Below are 17,259 nucleotides of genomic sequence, written 5' to 3' on the forward strand. Positions count from 1 at the left end.
TAATTATGGTAGTTAATTATAATTAACTACCATAATTATATCTATCATGGTAATTCAGGGTGAGTTATTTTTAATTCTAAATGAATATCCTTGTTGGACTTTTATTTAAGTGCTATTCTCCTTCAAGATATATTTACCTAACGCCAGAATAAATGCGATGTACATTATGCAGCAAAGGAAACTAGAAGATCGGACATATATTCATTATGGAGATGATCGGTTTTGGACAGTCGATGTGCCCCTACTGCATAAGCGATACTGAAGAATGACTGATACCATTAACGATACAGGGAAGAAGCATTTTTTATTAGCTTTGCTAGCAAAGTCGTTAGCTAGCAGCTAGCTAACAGCACAACAACAGCCTAATGTCTGTATGATAAAAATACTGAATTGATAGATAAGAACAGTTCTTCCTCACCTGGCTGTCTCCTCCCGCTCAGTAGTTCTTCAGAGTAAGCCAGACGCAGAGGCCTGTCAGTGTCTGTTGTATTTCATTACCTCTCTGCTTAAACCTCTACTCCGTGCTGAAGCAGAAACGATACTTCAACGTTTTGCGTCATCTGACAAGTAGCAAGTCTACTCCACTTTATTCACCAAAAACGTTTTTTTAAAATATATATAATTCACCAAAAACTGATCTGTAATCTGGAACGTTCGCTATGCTGAGCTCCACTTAGCCGCCTTATCTCACTGCGCGAGAGGCAACTGCGTCATGCGTCACGGGCAAAAGGTCAAAGGTAACAACGTGACCGGAGGGCTTATTATGTTGTACAAAAACCCCCCAACAAAAAACAAATAATTTCAGTACATGTTATTATGTGTCAGAAGAGGGCTTAGAAAATAATACCAAAAAAAAAACAAACAAAAAAAAAACAAATTGACCAAAAGGGCACTTGGGGGCAAGGAGCAAAAGGGGCAGGTGCTCAAGCACCCCCAGCCCCCCACGTGCCTGAGGAGTGGCATAAAACCAACAATCGTTCAGAGTGCCTGCGATGGAGATCAGCAGCTACTTCTGCCTCCTCCTATTGTCCAGTGAATGCTTGTTGCAGTGCCTGGCAGGTATTAAGTAGCGCATGAAAAGTAGAGATAAAAGATGTTTTCAGACTGGCCTCTTTGCCCCGCCAAAACATCCAGTGCTGGGCAAAGCTTCCCCTAAAACTGGTTTAATTGTGACTGAATACAAGAGGAATGCATTCAAATAAAACTCTTCAGGTTTTATTTATAGAGCTCTGCACCCATCCAAAGATCCTCTGTCTGGTCTGTATTGTCTGTGGTTTCTGTTTTGACAACAACAACAAAACAATCCGCCAGCTGCATACAGGCAATCAATTCCAGAGTCAATAGAAAAACATCTGGCGTTCTGCGTACGATTACCCCTTTTTTGATATTTTCCGCGAACAAAAACACTCGAAAGAGATACCACGCATTAGTTAGATTCTGTATTGAAATATACAACGCCTTAGAATGGTATCTCCTACATTGTTTTTGTTGCATATTGTCATGTTAAAAACACAAGTTTGTACGCATATACCAACAGAAAATAGTGCATAATTGGTGGTTTTACATTTGTTTATTTTTTTACAACAAAACACTGATACATTTGTTTGATGCCCCTTTTACCCTGATGCGCTTAAATAAAATCCTGTGCAACAAACAGCCTTCGTGACAGGTCGGGGTTACAGTTGTGGAGAAGATTAAAGCAGAGTCACGTTGTCCCAAGCCCTGATCATTTCACAGAGAGCTGTTCAATCCATGATCTGAAAGAGGAGCGAGTTTGGCACTTACTGGAAACAAAATGGCTGTCCACCTTAACCAAAAAAAAAAAAAGGTGGAGAAGCTGCAGCTCAGCTGAGAGAATCTACTTACAGGTCAACTGCAACCACCGGTCACACACTCGGTCACAAATTTGGGCTGTGAAGAAGAGACGGGCTATAAGGAAGTCTCATTTTTAAAATTGTCACAAGTCAACGACGTGACAGAAACCACAATGAACTCTCCGTCTCCACGGTGAATCATTTTGGTGGCAGTATAATGCTTTGGGGAGACTTTTCTTCAGCAGGAACAGGAAAACTGGTCACAGTTAAAGGAGCTGAATGGTAGAAAACCTGTTAGAGGCTGCAAAGGACTGTGATGGAGGTTCGGCTTCCAGCAGGATAACAACCCTGAACATGCAGCCAGCACTGCAATGAAAAGGGAAGTTTATTCATGAGTTAGAGCGGCCCAGTCCAAGTGTAGATCTAATTCCAACCGAGAATCCGTGGAAAGACTTGAAAGCTGATCTTCAAGTCCGTCCTATCTGACTTGGCTACTTTGCAAAGATAACTTTTCAGTTTATAAATGCTAAAGGCTGCTATGAAAGGCATAAAAACCAAATCCTTCAGTGTCTTCCACTTGAGAGTGACATTGCACTTTGTGCTGCTCTAACACAGAAATACCTATTCAAATTCACTGAATGTGTAAGGATCAAGAGGTATGAATCCTTAATGGCTGCAGTGGAGAAACGTATGAATCAGATTCTAATTTTTCGGTGCTTCTTTCATCTGGTATCAAATTCCAGCCAAGCTGACGCTTTTTTAAGAATTCCCATCGGACAGCAATCCTACAGAACATAAGCGGCGTGTCGGCTAAAAACTGAGGGCGGTCGAGTGCTCGGCTTCACACCTGCTAACCCGTGATTGAACCCTTACTTTTATATTTATTCTGCAGCCTTTATCACTTCCTACACGGCGAAGTCTATAAAAACCGAAGGAGAAGAAGCAGATGTGCGGGAGCGCAGCGAGGCAACAGAAGCAGGGGGGAAGATGAAAGGATCTGGGAATGAGAACGATAGAAGAAAAGGCTGAGGTAGGAGGACGTGAGGAGGAGCGGAGTGGAGGATGAGCAGATTGCTGCGGGAGAGAACAGTGTTTGTACTCTCTCTGACACACTGACCTAGTGATGCGGTGAAGCTTCCAGCTCCAGATTACAAAGCCGCAGCCCTATGGGATGTGGAAGGGGAGGACGGCGAGGGGGATTAATTATGCCTCCAGAGGGAAGAGAGCAGGAAGATTAACTGATTGGGGGAAGCATTGAGGGATTACGGCTCTATGGATGGAGGGAGGCCGAAATAATCTCGGCGAACCAACTGGCACAAGCCAGGACATGCATGTTTGCGTGTGCTTCGGGCTCACTGAGGGAGTAAACAACACGTAGAGTTGGTGGAAAATGTAAGGTTAAATCACTGCGGTGCATTGATGCACGAGGATGTTTTACAGTGCGACCGGCGAGAAGTCCGAGTGGAATCTGAGGAGAGCTGACGGTGCAGGGTTTGACCACAAGGGCCCCTGCTGGAACCATGTGCAGCCAATCAGTTACAGTCCGTCCCTCCATCGCTACAAAGACTCTTTGATGTGAGCGAGGGCTTTAAATTCAACCCCAGGGAGTCACAAGACGAGACCTGGCTTTGATCTGACTTAACAGCAAACCTTACGTTCCTCCTAACAACAAAAACTGCAAAACAACAAAATATCTGCTCGCCTGATGTTAAGATTGTCGCCGGCGAGCAAGATGGAGTGCGTTAAATACGAGTGCCTCATATGGAGCCGCTTCTCTGCGGCTCCCCACTGTGGTTGCCACACGATGTTGGCCATAAAGTAAAGTTGGGTGTGTTTCCTGTTTCCATATTTTACTAATCATTTACTCAAGGAAATTCTGACATAGGTCATACGGCTCACTGCCCAGAGCGTCATTGAATCAGTGGGATACACACATGATTAGCAGGGTTTCATGGTGTGCCCCAAGCAAGTTTTTTTTGTCTGTTTGCTTGTTGTCGTTGGTTCTATACAACATCAGCATAAGACAATATGGTCGCACACTGCGGCTAGGAAAGGAAGTTGGTATTTCATTCAAGAAACACATTTTATGTTGTTTTTTTTGTTTGTTTTTTTTTCAAGAAATCTGGACCTATAGTATTGGCTCTAGTTTAAAATCTGAAACATTTTGAATAGCCAAACCTGAACTGGATATTTCCACCCCAAACCCAATTAAACTCAGATTAATTTGTCCCCCTCCCTCCTTTATTCCTCTCACCCCAAGAGAAATCAAGATTTTCAATCCTTTTCTTGGCAATTGCTTCAAAACACCCACAAATTGAGAGAAACATTCCCTGAAATCTCATCTCATCTCTTCTAACCACTTCTCATTCTTATCACAATGTATACAGAGCACAGATGGTGGGGGGGGGGGGGGTCTTGCCCAGGGCAGCATTCATGCACGGACCGCCACTGGCCGACATTGTACTTTAAAACATTCAAACTCTCTGTGTAATCTCAGAAATTCAGCTTTGCCTTTTTGCTCCTCTATCACAAACAGTCCATCTATTTATGTTTCATTTCTACCAGCCAATCCTCCCCAACCCCCCCGGTCAACTTCCTCATCCTGTTATACCGTCGCTGGCAGCCTTCCAAACGTCCTGCAGCTTCCCCCTCCCTCCGAGTCTCGTCTTCTCCCATGCTCTTTCCCACTTTTTCGCCGGGCAACAAAATGTCTGCCGCGCTCAAATCCATGCCGAGGCCCTCCCCTCCACGCGCTCCCTCCGCGGGAGCCGCGCAACGGTTACATAAGAGCCGAGGTCAAAGTGTCACTGCCTTTGTCAAGGCAGACGCAGGGCGACGAGGAAACGAGTGAGGGTGCAGGGGCGAAAGAGGAGGAAAACGACTCAGACAGATGTCTGAGAGCGGAGTTGTGCGGAAGATTTTAGCTGATGCACATAAACGAAACGGCTGTGGTATTTGGATATATTCAAATGTGTCAAACTGAGATGGGGAAGTATACAAATAAAAACAGATAATGTGTGCAGTAGAGGGAAGTGGCAAAAGGACAAAGTTCTGCAGATACACACGCCCATGCTGGATAACGTGTTTGTGCTTGTCTGTGTAATTCTGTGACGATCCCGTTGGCTTTCTGCGCTCTGCTGCTCCACTAACCTAGTTCGAGTAATCTTTGCCTTCATACTGTTTCATAACAGTGCTGCCAGATCATTGTATCATAAAGCCGCTTGCCGCTGCAACATCATCCTTCCAGTTCCCAGAAAACAAAATCGTCCCAAGAACAGAGATACACAGATTCAAAATTGCTTTCATTTGTTATGCCGCAAATCTAAACTGATGAGCTGGAAACTTTGCCTGCCACAAGTTAGTCACCAAATGGAAAAAAAATAAAATACCCAGACACAAAAAAATAAAACGAAGGCAAGAAAATCTGCAGAACAGATTCTAGAAGGGGGGGAGAAAGTATGGGTCATTTGGCAAGTGTGCACTACTTGTGGGTTTAATTGAGATGTTAGGAGTCGTGACATGCTCCTAGATCAGTTTGGAATAACAGATGCAAAACGTCAGCCCAACGTCTGCGAGTCCAAATCCATTCGGGCAAAGAAAACCCTTGCCCTCAAGGTAATTCATCAGAAGATGGAGAGTGAGCAAACGCTGGGAAGATGGCCAGAGATTATATTTAATTCAGTATTTCCAATTCAAATCGACTCTACGTGCAAGTGATCTGAGCACATAAACACAAAACGGGTCCACAAAATCAGTTGACGTTTGTTGTCATAAAATCAAAAGAATGATCCTATCTTTATATTCAACTACTTTTGCTACGACACGCCGCAGAAAACCTGTCAACAAAAACAACTTCTAGTCATGCAATCTACAAATCTGGCTTATAATAGAAGAGTGGTGAGAACAAAACCGTTATTGAAAGAAAGTTTTAAGTTTCGTTTAAAGATTGCCTGTAATCTGGGTTTGTACAGCCTTGGTTATGGACCATTTCTTGAATCAAGCACATCTGAAAATGTGCTTGATTATAGCACGCTCATGTATTTGAATGGCTCAGTTAAAGTCCAGACTTGCATCCAATTGAGAATCTCAGTTCCAAACTTCCAAATTGATGGTTAGAGACACTCTCCATCCAATGAAGTTAAATAAACTAAAAAAAAGCTTGAGCTATGTTTCTACGAAGAAGCATAGCTTCTTAGAAACATAGGTCTGAGAGCTATGTTTCTAAGAAGCTATGTGCCATTCTCCAGATGTGCAGAGCTGGTAAAGGACCTTGAAACAGTTGCAGAGTTCATGCAGCAGAAAGTAATTTTACAAAGTAAAGGCATGCATCCCACACTTTTCTGATTTTAATTCAGTGTTTCTCAACCCTAGTCCTCACCGACCCCTTCCCTGCTCTGCATGTTTTAGATGTGCCTCTATTCCAGAACAGCTGATTCAAATGATTGCATGACCATCATGTACTGCAGAAGCCTGCTAATTTCCCAGAGATACAATTCAGGTGTGTGGCAGAAGGGAAATACCCAAAACATGCAGGGCAAGGGGGCGTGAGGACCAGGGTTGAGAAGCACTGTTTTAATTGGTCAAAAAAGGAAACAAACTCCCACTTCCCATCAGCTTTATAGTCACGTTCTACTTCGTTTTTGTCTAATCTGGAGAAACCACACTGACATTTTCGTCTGCAAGATGACAACAACAACAACAAAAAAAAGTGAAAAGCGTGACTCCTTCTGCAAAGCACTGTGTCTGCACACTAAGTCAGGCAGACCAATCACCAGGGCAACAAAGGTGTGGTGGGTTCAACACAGCTTATCTTTTTATAGATAACAACTTCTTGGTTCAGGGTTTCATAATAAAACACTTGCTTCATTTCATCAAAACTGACAGGCTGCCTAAAATGAAAAGAGGCAGGAGGAAGGAAAGGGTGTTTAAAGACGACACTGTGGCTTTCAGTTCTGCAAGATCATAGTCAATGTGACGTGAAACAGCTATTTTGTCGAACAAAAGACCCGTTTGGTAGGTTTTTGCTGTTGGGTTTTTACCTTGGCACCACGCCATAAGAAAGGTATGATATTACCTAACTCAATGGGCCCTGCTCCGTTGCACAAATAAAGCTGCTTTGGGCAACATAATGCCAGGGAAGTATTAAAGCAGAACTGACCGCGGCTGTAATTACCTTCCTAATTCTTGCTCAAAGGAGTTGAAGCTGATCCTTCTCACATTACTCTCCTAGACAAAAAAAAAAGAACTGTAGCTCTTTATTAATCATTTGCCAGGCCACCTTAAACGCGCTCTCGATTGCGCGCCCCCGCGCCCGTTGCGGGAGGAGCTGACGGCGGTGAGATCATGTGAGAGTCCACGCTTGGAGAAAGTAGGTTAGCAGGGTAGACGGAAAGGAAAGCAGGCGGAGAGTCAGAGCGCAGAAAGGGGGGGTCCAAACAACGCTCCTTCATCGTGCGGATCAAATCTGTCAAATCAAACCACAAAACAACAAAGTTGAGGAGAAGCTGCTGCTCGGTGCGCGACGGACGTCTACCATGAGATCCGAAGCTATTTCCTGCACTCTTTTCTTTTACTCGAACTTGATCGAGCGATAAATAAGAGGAGTTTATTTATTTCTCTCTTTTTTTTGCCACTTTCTGTTTTCCTTTTTTTTTTAAAGGAAAGAAAAAAAAGGTTTTTGGGGTCGTGCTTATTAAAGCTGATCGCAGTTGGGAATAAGTTCATATTTATACAGCCAGTTTAGTCTGGCTCCGGCGCTTTATTCGCCTCTCGTCTGTTTTCCAACACTAAATTCATGTAGCCGAGTCTTCACCGCCCTGCCCAGATATAAAGAACGCATCAAAAATGAGAGGTAAGTTTTTTGTTTTTAAAAATCATTTATTAATTCATTGAAATGAATAAATGATTGCTTGTGCAGCCATGCTGGATCATAATGTTGCCTGTTTCGGGTTGGATTTGTTACCACATGTGTGCGCACAGGGACTCTGTAGAGAGCGCCCGCTTTTCCTCCCAGTGCGCACTAATCCCTCCTGACTGGATTATGGCCGCACAGAACCCGAGGCGGCGCTCTGCGAAAACACCAAAATTCCCATCAAGTACGATGATCAGTGAGGCTTAAATTAAGAGAATAAACGAGAGGCACATAAAACTGCGTGTTTTCTTCATATGAAAGTCAGAACGCGAGGCTTAGGCTGTGGTTCCTGCACGCGCAATGGTGCATTTTGCAATTCACGGCGGTGCGACGTCATAAACGTCAGAAAAAGAAGAAGAAGAAGAAAAAAAACTCACCTGTGACTTCTGTGGATTTTTTTCAGGGGATCCATGTTGGAAGTTATGCAACAAGAGAGAGGGGGAGGGGGGGAGTTGTTGTTAACCAAACTATTATGTAATCGATCTTATCAGGTTTCTGACAATGTTAATCAAATAGATAATTAAAAAAAAGCTTTTATTTTGCATCTACTTATTTTGCATCTACTTGTTTTGCGTCGTAAGTGCTTTCACTCTGAGGCTGTGTGTTTATTGTGCACCTATGAACTTGAATTGTTACGTTTTCCTTTGAAATCCGCGATTGCCAAATTTAACAAAGTGATCCTTCGCACAGCCGAGGTTGCGCAGGATCAGTCCTTGGTGTTGTTGTGGTGTGATGGCTGTGCCAGCATGGCCGACAGTGTGAGTTACGGAGGGAGAGAGAAACCCGGCTGTTCCACTGACCTAGTTATGTCACAGAGCATTATACAGCATCTACAGCGGAGGGAGGGGAGGAGGACTCTGGGAAGCTTCGTGACGGCAAAAGCGCGCAGCGCCATGTGCGGCTGCAGGCGCAAACGTTACGCCCAGTGAGATCCCAAAAGGAGCTTGAGTGAATTTTATTTCAAGAAATTGCTGTCAAGTATTATTGCCCTGGCTTAAGGAGCGCGGTCTCCTTTTCAGCTTCTGAAGTTATCAGAGGCGGTTGTAGACCATATGAGGCCCCGGGGACGTCGGCAGACAAAATCACACAAAAACACAATAACTTGATGGCACAATACAATGGAAAGGAATTTAAGAGAGAAACAAAAAATGCAACAGAAACTTAGTCACCGTTTCTCCTAATGAATACCTGATCCAAATCTGTGCTTCATAATCAATTACCCACTGGGTTCTGGAAGTGAACAAATGTGGGATCGTCAAAGAAAATGGCAAATATCAAAAAGCAAATATGATGAGAATTTACAATAAAAAAGATCAAATTTAGAGAAATATATTAGCTTTTTCTGTCTCCAATTGGTTTGCTAGTTACTCGTATACTGAATTGATATTTGGGGTCACTGTTATTTTGTCAGTTGTCACCAGAAATGAAACTTCTTCACAACAGCACAATGCTTTTATAAAACCACATTCCAGTTTAGAGTGAATACTTGGAGTAGGATGCTCAGTGTGCAGAATGTGTACAGTCTGGACATTGGCTGCTGGCGAGTTCAGTGGGCTCTTTCTATTTTAAAAGATGCAAATACCACTGGAGTCTGAGCGGAGGCCCGCAGAGGGGGAACGGGAGCAGAGCTGAGGACTTCACTGGCCTCTAACACAAGTTGTCTGTCCGTGTGTGACACACGTCTTGTGATCTTTCACCGTTGCTATAAAACATTGTGCGGAAGTGCACAGACAGCTGACGACCTGCTTACAGTAGAGCAGGAGAACAATCCAGAGTTCGTAGCGAGCGCCTGCGGTGGGTCAGCATACCAAAACTGCAGGAGAACTTGTTCTGATTGCATCTTATGTGCTCAGGCCAGCATACAAAATGCTGACGTGTATTGTGAGAGAGCAAACAAGAGGTTGTGTGAAGAAAAAAAAAAAACCTACATTTTTTTGGCCGAGCTAGCTAAGAAAGGACAGCAGTTTGTTTACATTTGGATATCCGGCCAGAGAGGGAACCTCCCTTCGCCAGAGGCCCCAGTGTTTCTCTGTCTGTCCCCAGCCCCTTTTTTTCTTGAGCAAAAAATCAATTTCCTCCTAGACAGAGATAAGACGACTCTTTGTAAGTCAACTCTAGTCTCGCAGAAAAGTAAAAAAAAAGAAAAAGTGCAAGGAAAAAGACACCCAGCAACTTAAAAACATTAGTTGGCTATATTGAGGGGTTGCTCGAAAGGGGAGCGAAGCTGAATGTTGCAGACTGAGTTTTGTGAGACATGTCAGAGGCAGCCTAGTCAAACCAAACTCCAAACTGAGCAACAGTTCACGGCCACCAAACTAAGTAGGAGGCAACAAGTGTACTAGGAGTTGTCGCAAAAGTCAAGCTGAGAAATCTAATTACTTAAATGATACATTAGTGGTAACAAAGTAAAGCTGTGGTATTTAAAATGCAAAAAAAGTATCCATATAGTACAACTGCATAAAGTGGAGAGGTAAAAACACACAGCGTTAAACTATGTGCAGATCAGTAAAAGTTTAATCTTTTTAATGTTGAAAAACATTGAAGCTGAGGTTATGGTGCCATAAGTGGCCTTACTAAAGTAAGGCCCTGCACTGAAGGACTTGGCTTCAATAGAGAATATTGATATATATTGATATTCTTTGGCTGATGTCACTTTCTAGAGGCAAAATATATCAGATGAACAATGCTTGGGAATTTGAATAATAGTATTTAAGTGTTGGGTTTGATGGTATTTATAGGCGATTACCTTTTTGTTTCCAGTTTTATTCAAATATCAATTGCATGTCCAAATCTGAAACCCTTAAGTTTGCCCAAATGTCTTTTTTGACTTTATTCTGTTTTTCTTTTTTTTTGGCTTAGAGCATCCTATTCTAAGTATAGAGTAGGATGCTATGAGTTTAATGTAAACTGTTTTTTATGTTAAAGCAGAAACACCCTTTCATAATACTCATGATAGTTCAGTGTTAGTGATGCGAGTCTGAATCCCCCTCGCCCCACCCAAAAAAGAAAGTTGTGAAAATAGATTCCTTTACATCTGATTTTAGGGAAATAAAATCTAGAAATTATTCCACACACTTTAGCCACAAAAAGGCTGGGTTTTTTTTAAAGGTGCAGAGCTCCAAATCATGATGCTTCCACCTCTCGCTGAATTTGTTCTCATTTTGTTTCACCAGAAAGTGTGAAATCTACCTCATCTTAGAGCAACCAGCATTTGTCACCATGTTGTTTCTCATGCCATAAGAGATTTGCATTGTGAAAGAAATAATATGTTTCAACAGTTTCCCAGGATTATAAAGATTACATTGCACTTTTATGTGTATGCGGGTTGTCAGGTGTGATGTTGCTAGGAGTGTTTGACTTTATCAGAGATCATCTCTGACACACTGACACACTGACTGCGTGACGCACTGGTCATGGGGCATGTCGGACATTTTATCACCTGGCTCGTTCCTCGTTGGACATCGAGAATCGAGAATCACTGACTGAGGCTCAGTCAGTGATTTTCCTTCTCCCTTAAGCCCGCTGCACCCTCTGCTGAATTACTTCTTTGTGGAGACAACCACTTTGTACATACAGCTGGCTGATAAATAGTCAGAGGCCAGCGTGTTTGTCTCGGACGTTAAAACTGTCTCTTTCCCTTGTTTGCCTTGCGTAAAGGTTTCCAGCCCCGAAGTTCAAAAACACCTGCTTTGTTCTGGAAAATCTGTTCCTGTTTTGCACTTTCTTTCTGCTCAGTTATCATTTGTTGCAGATGTCTACTCAGATTTTGTGACAAACTTAAACCCCTCCAGACCTTACGCATCATGCTTGAAACAAAAAAAGCGGCACTGGTGTTGATCTTCCTGGAATGCTCGGTGTCTCGAGAGAGCGAAAGGTTAAAAACACTGAGCGCAGCTCAGCAGTGATATTCAGGGTTAAAGGTAATCACTCTCCGCCATTATCGACGATGAGCTAAATTGGTCTGACGTGCTTCACCTTCACAAGTCATAATCCTTTCAGACCTTTCAGCTAATTGATAAAGAAGCACATATTCTGATCAGGAATCAGCCTCTGATGTCACTTTTGAAGCAAAAACGCAGATATTGATATTCAAATACCTTTCCTTTGGATTTTCAAACACAAATCTCTCCTACCGAGCTGTTGATGGTATAGAGTCAAAGTTTGGAGTTAGCTACTTGCTACAGACCTTCCTCAGTTTGTTTCCTGTTTTCAATTCTATGATTGTGCGCATGCAGCTTAGTTTGTTGATCCTCATTCATTTACCAGGTTACGGTCAAGTGAGTCACATTATACACGTATAAAAACTAATTGAGATCTTTGATCGGAAAGGGTTGACTCAAGGTTTTACAGCCAAAATGGCTTCGTCTGAGCGAAACATGCCTCAGCCTGGCAGCCTGGGCTGGACTTCAGCAAAGGATTACTGAGGGAGTGTCAGTGGAGTTCTTACAAACACCACAGTTTTCAAGGTTTCTAAGAAAAATTATAGGGTCATAACATTGAGATGTTTTTATGTATTTGGATTTCCATGCGAGATATCCCACACAACTATTTTGAGAAGACAATGTAACCAAACACAAACCAAACGGCACCTGCCAATTTGATGGTGCGCTCTTTTTGTTCTGAAGTTGGGAACATCATAAGTTGCCTCCGAGTAGAACCACATGATTAAACACTCGAATGGCAAACAAAAAAAAAAAAAAACCATTGTCAAAGTACCGTGCATTAAATATGTAGACGCACTTAAGGCATCTCTTTCAACTACTGGTGCACTTACAATATTTATGTTTCTGGATGTTTTCTTTTTATAGTATTTTACCACATAAAACTTTACCAGCCAATACGAGTTGGCATAACAGCCAATAGTGAATCCCACTGATTTTTCCAGTCTTCAGCTAGAACTGAACTCGTTCTCAGATACGAGCGCTAACTTCCTGACCAAATCAAATACTGTGTGTGCACACGCTCCATGGTTTCTTTTCTGTCTTCCTTGGATTTCAGTGACTATGTTACATCGTCATTTTCAAGTCTAGCATAGTTACTGTATATTCTTTTGCATGGATGGAGACATTTCTAGAGATGGCAACGTGTTTGTTGGAATCTTTTCAGGCCTAAAAAAGCTTAAAGTTGATGTTAAACCATCAGTAGTTTGTCTTTGTTGTAGTTTGTATTTGTGAAGTAAACTTGTGAGGTTGGGGTCACCAACACTGTCTCTGACCCAAAGTCCCACCTTCGTCGAAATCTGGCTAATGCCAAGATATTGCAATGTGAACTAGCTAAAGATGTAATATGTTGGTGTATTTTTCACAGTTGGTTGTATACTGACAATGAAAACATGGTTATATAATGATTCACACTGCAGGATTTCAGAAAATGAAAGGTGTTTTAAAAAGAGTATCAAATAAGATTATTCTTAAATCTGCTTTTGTGTCGATGACATTTCAAGTGCCATACGTATTGTCAAAACATTATTAGTGAATGAGCCACTTTTAATAGGAATGCAGCATAGATTATGAAACGTTAAAGGAGTGGTTGTGTTGTGGCTAACTGATCAGACAGGACAATGTTGGGTAAACCAGCAGTTCTGCTGTGACTTACTAAGATTTAATTATCTACTAAATGTAACTCATCAACAAGCCCAAATAACTTGGAGAACAGCTCTTCTTCAAATCGCTCAGTGTTTTCAATAGAAATGTCTGACGATGAAATCTCACCATTCCGGTCTGTCTGGCCTTCTTTAGAAACTGTTTCCACCAGTTTTATTGTTGCCACATATTTCTGAAAGCCATACAGTGTTCTTATATAATACTCAAACATTTTTGCTTCGGCGCTAAGTACAACTTAACAGATGCAAAACACCATGCAAATACAGGGAGAAAACACAGAAAACTGCTTAAAGAGGTCCAGTTAGATTCCCTTGCCTTGGGGTTGTCACCAAAGGCTTCCACTTTTGAAAGTTTACTTGAGGGAGAGTAAGTAATCTCACCTGTAAAATAATAATTTACAGTGAAGCAAATGGAAAACAAAATTACCAAAATGTTTGCCTAGAAGCTTTAAGAAAATATAACTGACTGTGCTTGCATATCAAATAAGGGTTGTACGCTGGGAAAGAATGCGCAGTGTGTGTGCGCGTGTGTGTATTATAGCTGGCTTGGATGGTTGGCTGGGCATCTGTGCGTTTGTGACTCTCAGCACACCACAAGAATAGAATAAGCAGAAGCTCAATGTCAAAGGAGAACAGAGAGGGCTGGGAAGCAGACGGTCAAGTTCAAGGTTTGAGCGGTTTGAGTGCGGTGCACTTGCCCGTACCATGACGGTCACACCGCATGTGGTGTCATGTTACTGGCACTCCATGGTGAAGAGATAGACAAATCTGTAAATATATATATATCGTGCACTGACTTGTATCTTCTTTAAGCTTGTCATTACGTAACCCTGCTAATTCTGTAACTGCATAGATGCTTTGTGGCAAAGTTTTAGCATTGTTCAACTCCACCTTAAAACTGGTTTGGACAGAGCGCTGGCTCCACTCCCTCCCTCCTCCCTCCCTGCCTGCAGTGGGAAAGTGTGTCAGTGGGACAGAACGTCCACATGGGCTGACAGGCTCCAGCCCCAGAGTGACGGATGACTCAGCCAGTGCCGAGGCAGTAGCCAGCGCCGACCAGCCAGTGGGAAGCAAAGAGCCCGAGGAGGGGCGGGACGACGGCTCGCTGCTGGAGTGAGCTTGCTCAATGAGCTCTTGCGAAGAATGCTCCCCGACAGGAGTTATATAATCAAGAGGCGCGGGAGGGGCAGAGAGCCGGGAGAGAGGGGAGGGTGATGTTTTTCCATTGCATGCCTGCAGCTGCCCTCATCAGTTGGACTATTTTAGTCAACAGTTTTAGCGAAGAGACAGTCGAGGCGTTTGTGGAACAAAAAGGAAAGAGGAAAGTTGTGCTTTTCAGAGCTCCAGAGTCCAACAATAACCTCAGAATTCCTCCACAGTTTTCCATACGCAAAACCGATCAGATCGCTCTGACCAGCAAAAAAAACCGATCAGATCGCTCTGACCGGCAAAAAACCGATCAGATCGCTCTGACCGGCAAAAAACCAATCAGATCGCTCTGACCGGCGCCGACCAACTGTCTCTTGAAGTAATTGTAGCAGAAGAAAAGGTTTCTTTGTATATGTGTCTTATGTGCTGCCGTCATGTGATTTCCTATCTGCCTGTATGCTCGGTTTCTTCGTCGGTGGGGGGGCGGGGGGTGAGGCCGTGTGAAGGGTGTGCACCGCCACACTTCGTATGGTGTTATCTAAGCTTTCGCTGTGTGTGCAACTTGGTGTTTGTGTGTCTAGAAAGAAGAAGACGCAGCGCAGTATGTTGAGCAGGTGGTGTTTTGAGTTTCACCTTTTTTAAAATGTGAAACATGACATTAAAGTATGTCTGCCTTTCATGTCCACTGGGTTGGAAGACGGAGTGACATTTGAAAATAACGCTTTTGCATCATCTTACCAGATAAGCTTGGTTGTTTAGCAAATATGCGTTCAGCTGTCGATAAAATGATGCAACTGTGACTCTGATATTGCAACAATGACCCACCGAGAACAGTGCCTAATCTCACTCTGCCATTGTGTAATTTCAATCACCATGTTACATGTTTGAAACTAAAAGTGAAACTGGTGGCATAACCTATTTTTTTTTATTAGTGCCTAATGCATATCTGCTCATGTAAGAGCACTCGTAGAGCTTTCATATTTCACTACCAGATGGTTAGTTAATCCTTGAGTGTATATGTAAAAAATGACAACGTTGTTAATTCCTCATCCCAACAGATGCACCATTCAAAAAGGAAGCGCATCAGAAGCGGCACACATTGTAAAGATGTAAAGGGGCTTGATTTTTCCCTAAATCCTGTTTATTTTTCATGTTTAGATCAAAGTATGAATTATTTTAATACTGCAGCATATGTGGCATGATTGGAAATGGTGTGATAGCAGCTTTACATAACAACACACAATGATTTTTTTTTTCTTATCGTATCATTTAATATAATTCCAGGGAAAGTGATTGGAGTTTTGTCCCAGCTGTACAGAGCATGAAGTAAACTACTGCTGCCCGTCAGTGGACTGAAAGACAAATTTGACTGTTTAAAAATATTTCATACTGCAAAAAATACTGTAGCCTGCAACTCTTATTAAGGTGACTGATTCAAAACAGAAATTGCAAAACTACCAGCTGGATGTCTGTCAAGACTTTGCCCAATCTGACAAACCAACTGGATAATATCAACTTGTTAAACTGCTAAAATATTAAGCAGTAGTTCATTCTAGGGTTTTTTTTTTATCTATTTATTTCTAAATAAGCAACACAGAAGTGCTTCAAATGACTGTACTGTTATTGTTACTTTCTAAGCATTAGAAAGGTCATGTCATAGTCCTGCACTATGAAATAGCTGCTAATTGTCGTCAGCACGGGATTCACAAAGAGTCGGTTTGAAACGAGCAGTAGCCTCAGTAATGAGGCATGTTTCAGGCTCCCAGACTCATAAACTGGAAGTCTACACCTTTTAATGCTGTCATGGGGTCTCCTGGAGAGGAGCAGCAAGGGGTTACATAACGGCTCACGAAAATGAAACCCGAAGCCTTTTTAAGCATCAGCCATAATGTTATGATCACACTCCTAATATTTGGTAGATTTTATTGCCCCGTGGGCTTCGCAGTGGAAATTCTTTGGACTGAGCTGGCGTCCCATAAATGATGTTAGGCCGTTTAAGCTGCTGGGTTGAGGGAATTCGGAGGCTGGCGGACACTTCTGATGCTGATTCGTGTTGTTTGAACCATTGTGAGCGGTTTTATTAGGATCAGCTGAAGGCCTGCTACTGTAGAGAAAGTGTTGCACCCATGTTTAGTTCTAGAAAATAATTAGGTTGTTGCCAAGGTCCAACAATCAGAATGGCTTTGCATTGCAGGATATGGAACAGAGCTTTTTTTTTTTTTTTTTTTTTAATTGGAAATACAATAAATAAATCAGAGATCACAATCTGCCAATTTTACCCACAGAGTATACATTATTGCATTTTAGTTTAGTTATATGTCGGTGCTTAGGAAAAACACAAAGTACAGTCAAAATTGGAATACACCAACTCTCAAAGGGAATCTGTATTAGCAAAGAAATACATCACTAATTTTCCCTTCCAGTGACTGTAATGTTATGGCTAATTACAGCCATTGCTGACTACTCCTAGCTACGGTCGTCGTGAAGGCGTGGCATGTCTTAGCGCAGGTTTCGCTCAAGATTTTTCCATTTATCAACCTTGTAAAAAATGTCCAGGAGTCTTACCAGGTGAGATGATTAGCAAATATAGCAGCAAATCTTTCAGAGAATTTCTTCTCGGGTAGCAAATTCGCATGCCTGCGTAAGTTTTACGGTTCTTTTCTTCTGCTGACCTGTTTGTTGCTTTCCACACACTCGAGACTTTTTTTTTTTTCCCAGCATCTGGTATCATTGAAGAAAAAAAAATACAAACATATATCACGACGCGCTGTAATAAAAACAGT

General features: G+C 42.3%; 1 protein-coding gene across 1 annotated transcript in view; it reads left to right on the forward strand.

The window, feature by feature from the left end:
* The first annotated feature begins 7,107 nt into the window (after positions 1-7,107).
* LOC103151232 (nuclear receptor ROR-beta-like) overlaps positions 7,108-17,259 on the forward strand; it is a 19,843-nt gene continuing 9,691 nt past the window's right edge. The window contains exon 1 of the mRNA XM_007571171.2: positions 7,108-7,665. Within this exon, the coding sequence (XP_007571233.1) occupies positions 7,659-7,665 (7 nt within the window). The 5' untranslated portion in view covers positions 7,108-7,658. The remainder of the gene's footprint in view (positions 7,666-17,259) is intronic.

The sequence above is a fragment of the Poecilia formosa genome, unplaced genomic scaffold (assembly GCF_000485575.1).
Source record: "Poecilia formosa unplaced genomic scaffold, Poecilia_formosa-5.1.2 Scaffold275, whole genome shotgun sequence".
NCBI lineage: Eukaryota > Metazoa > Chordata > Actinopteri > Cyprinodontiformes > Poeciliidae > Poecilia > Poecilia formosa.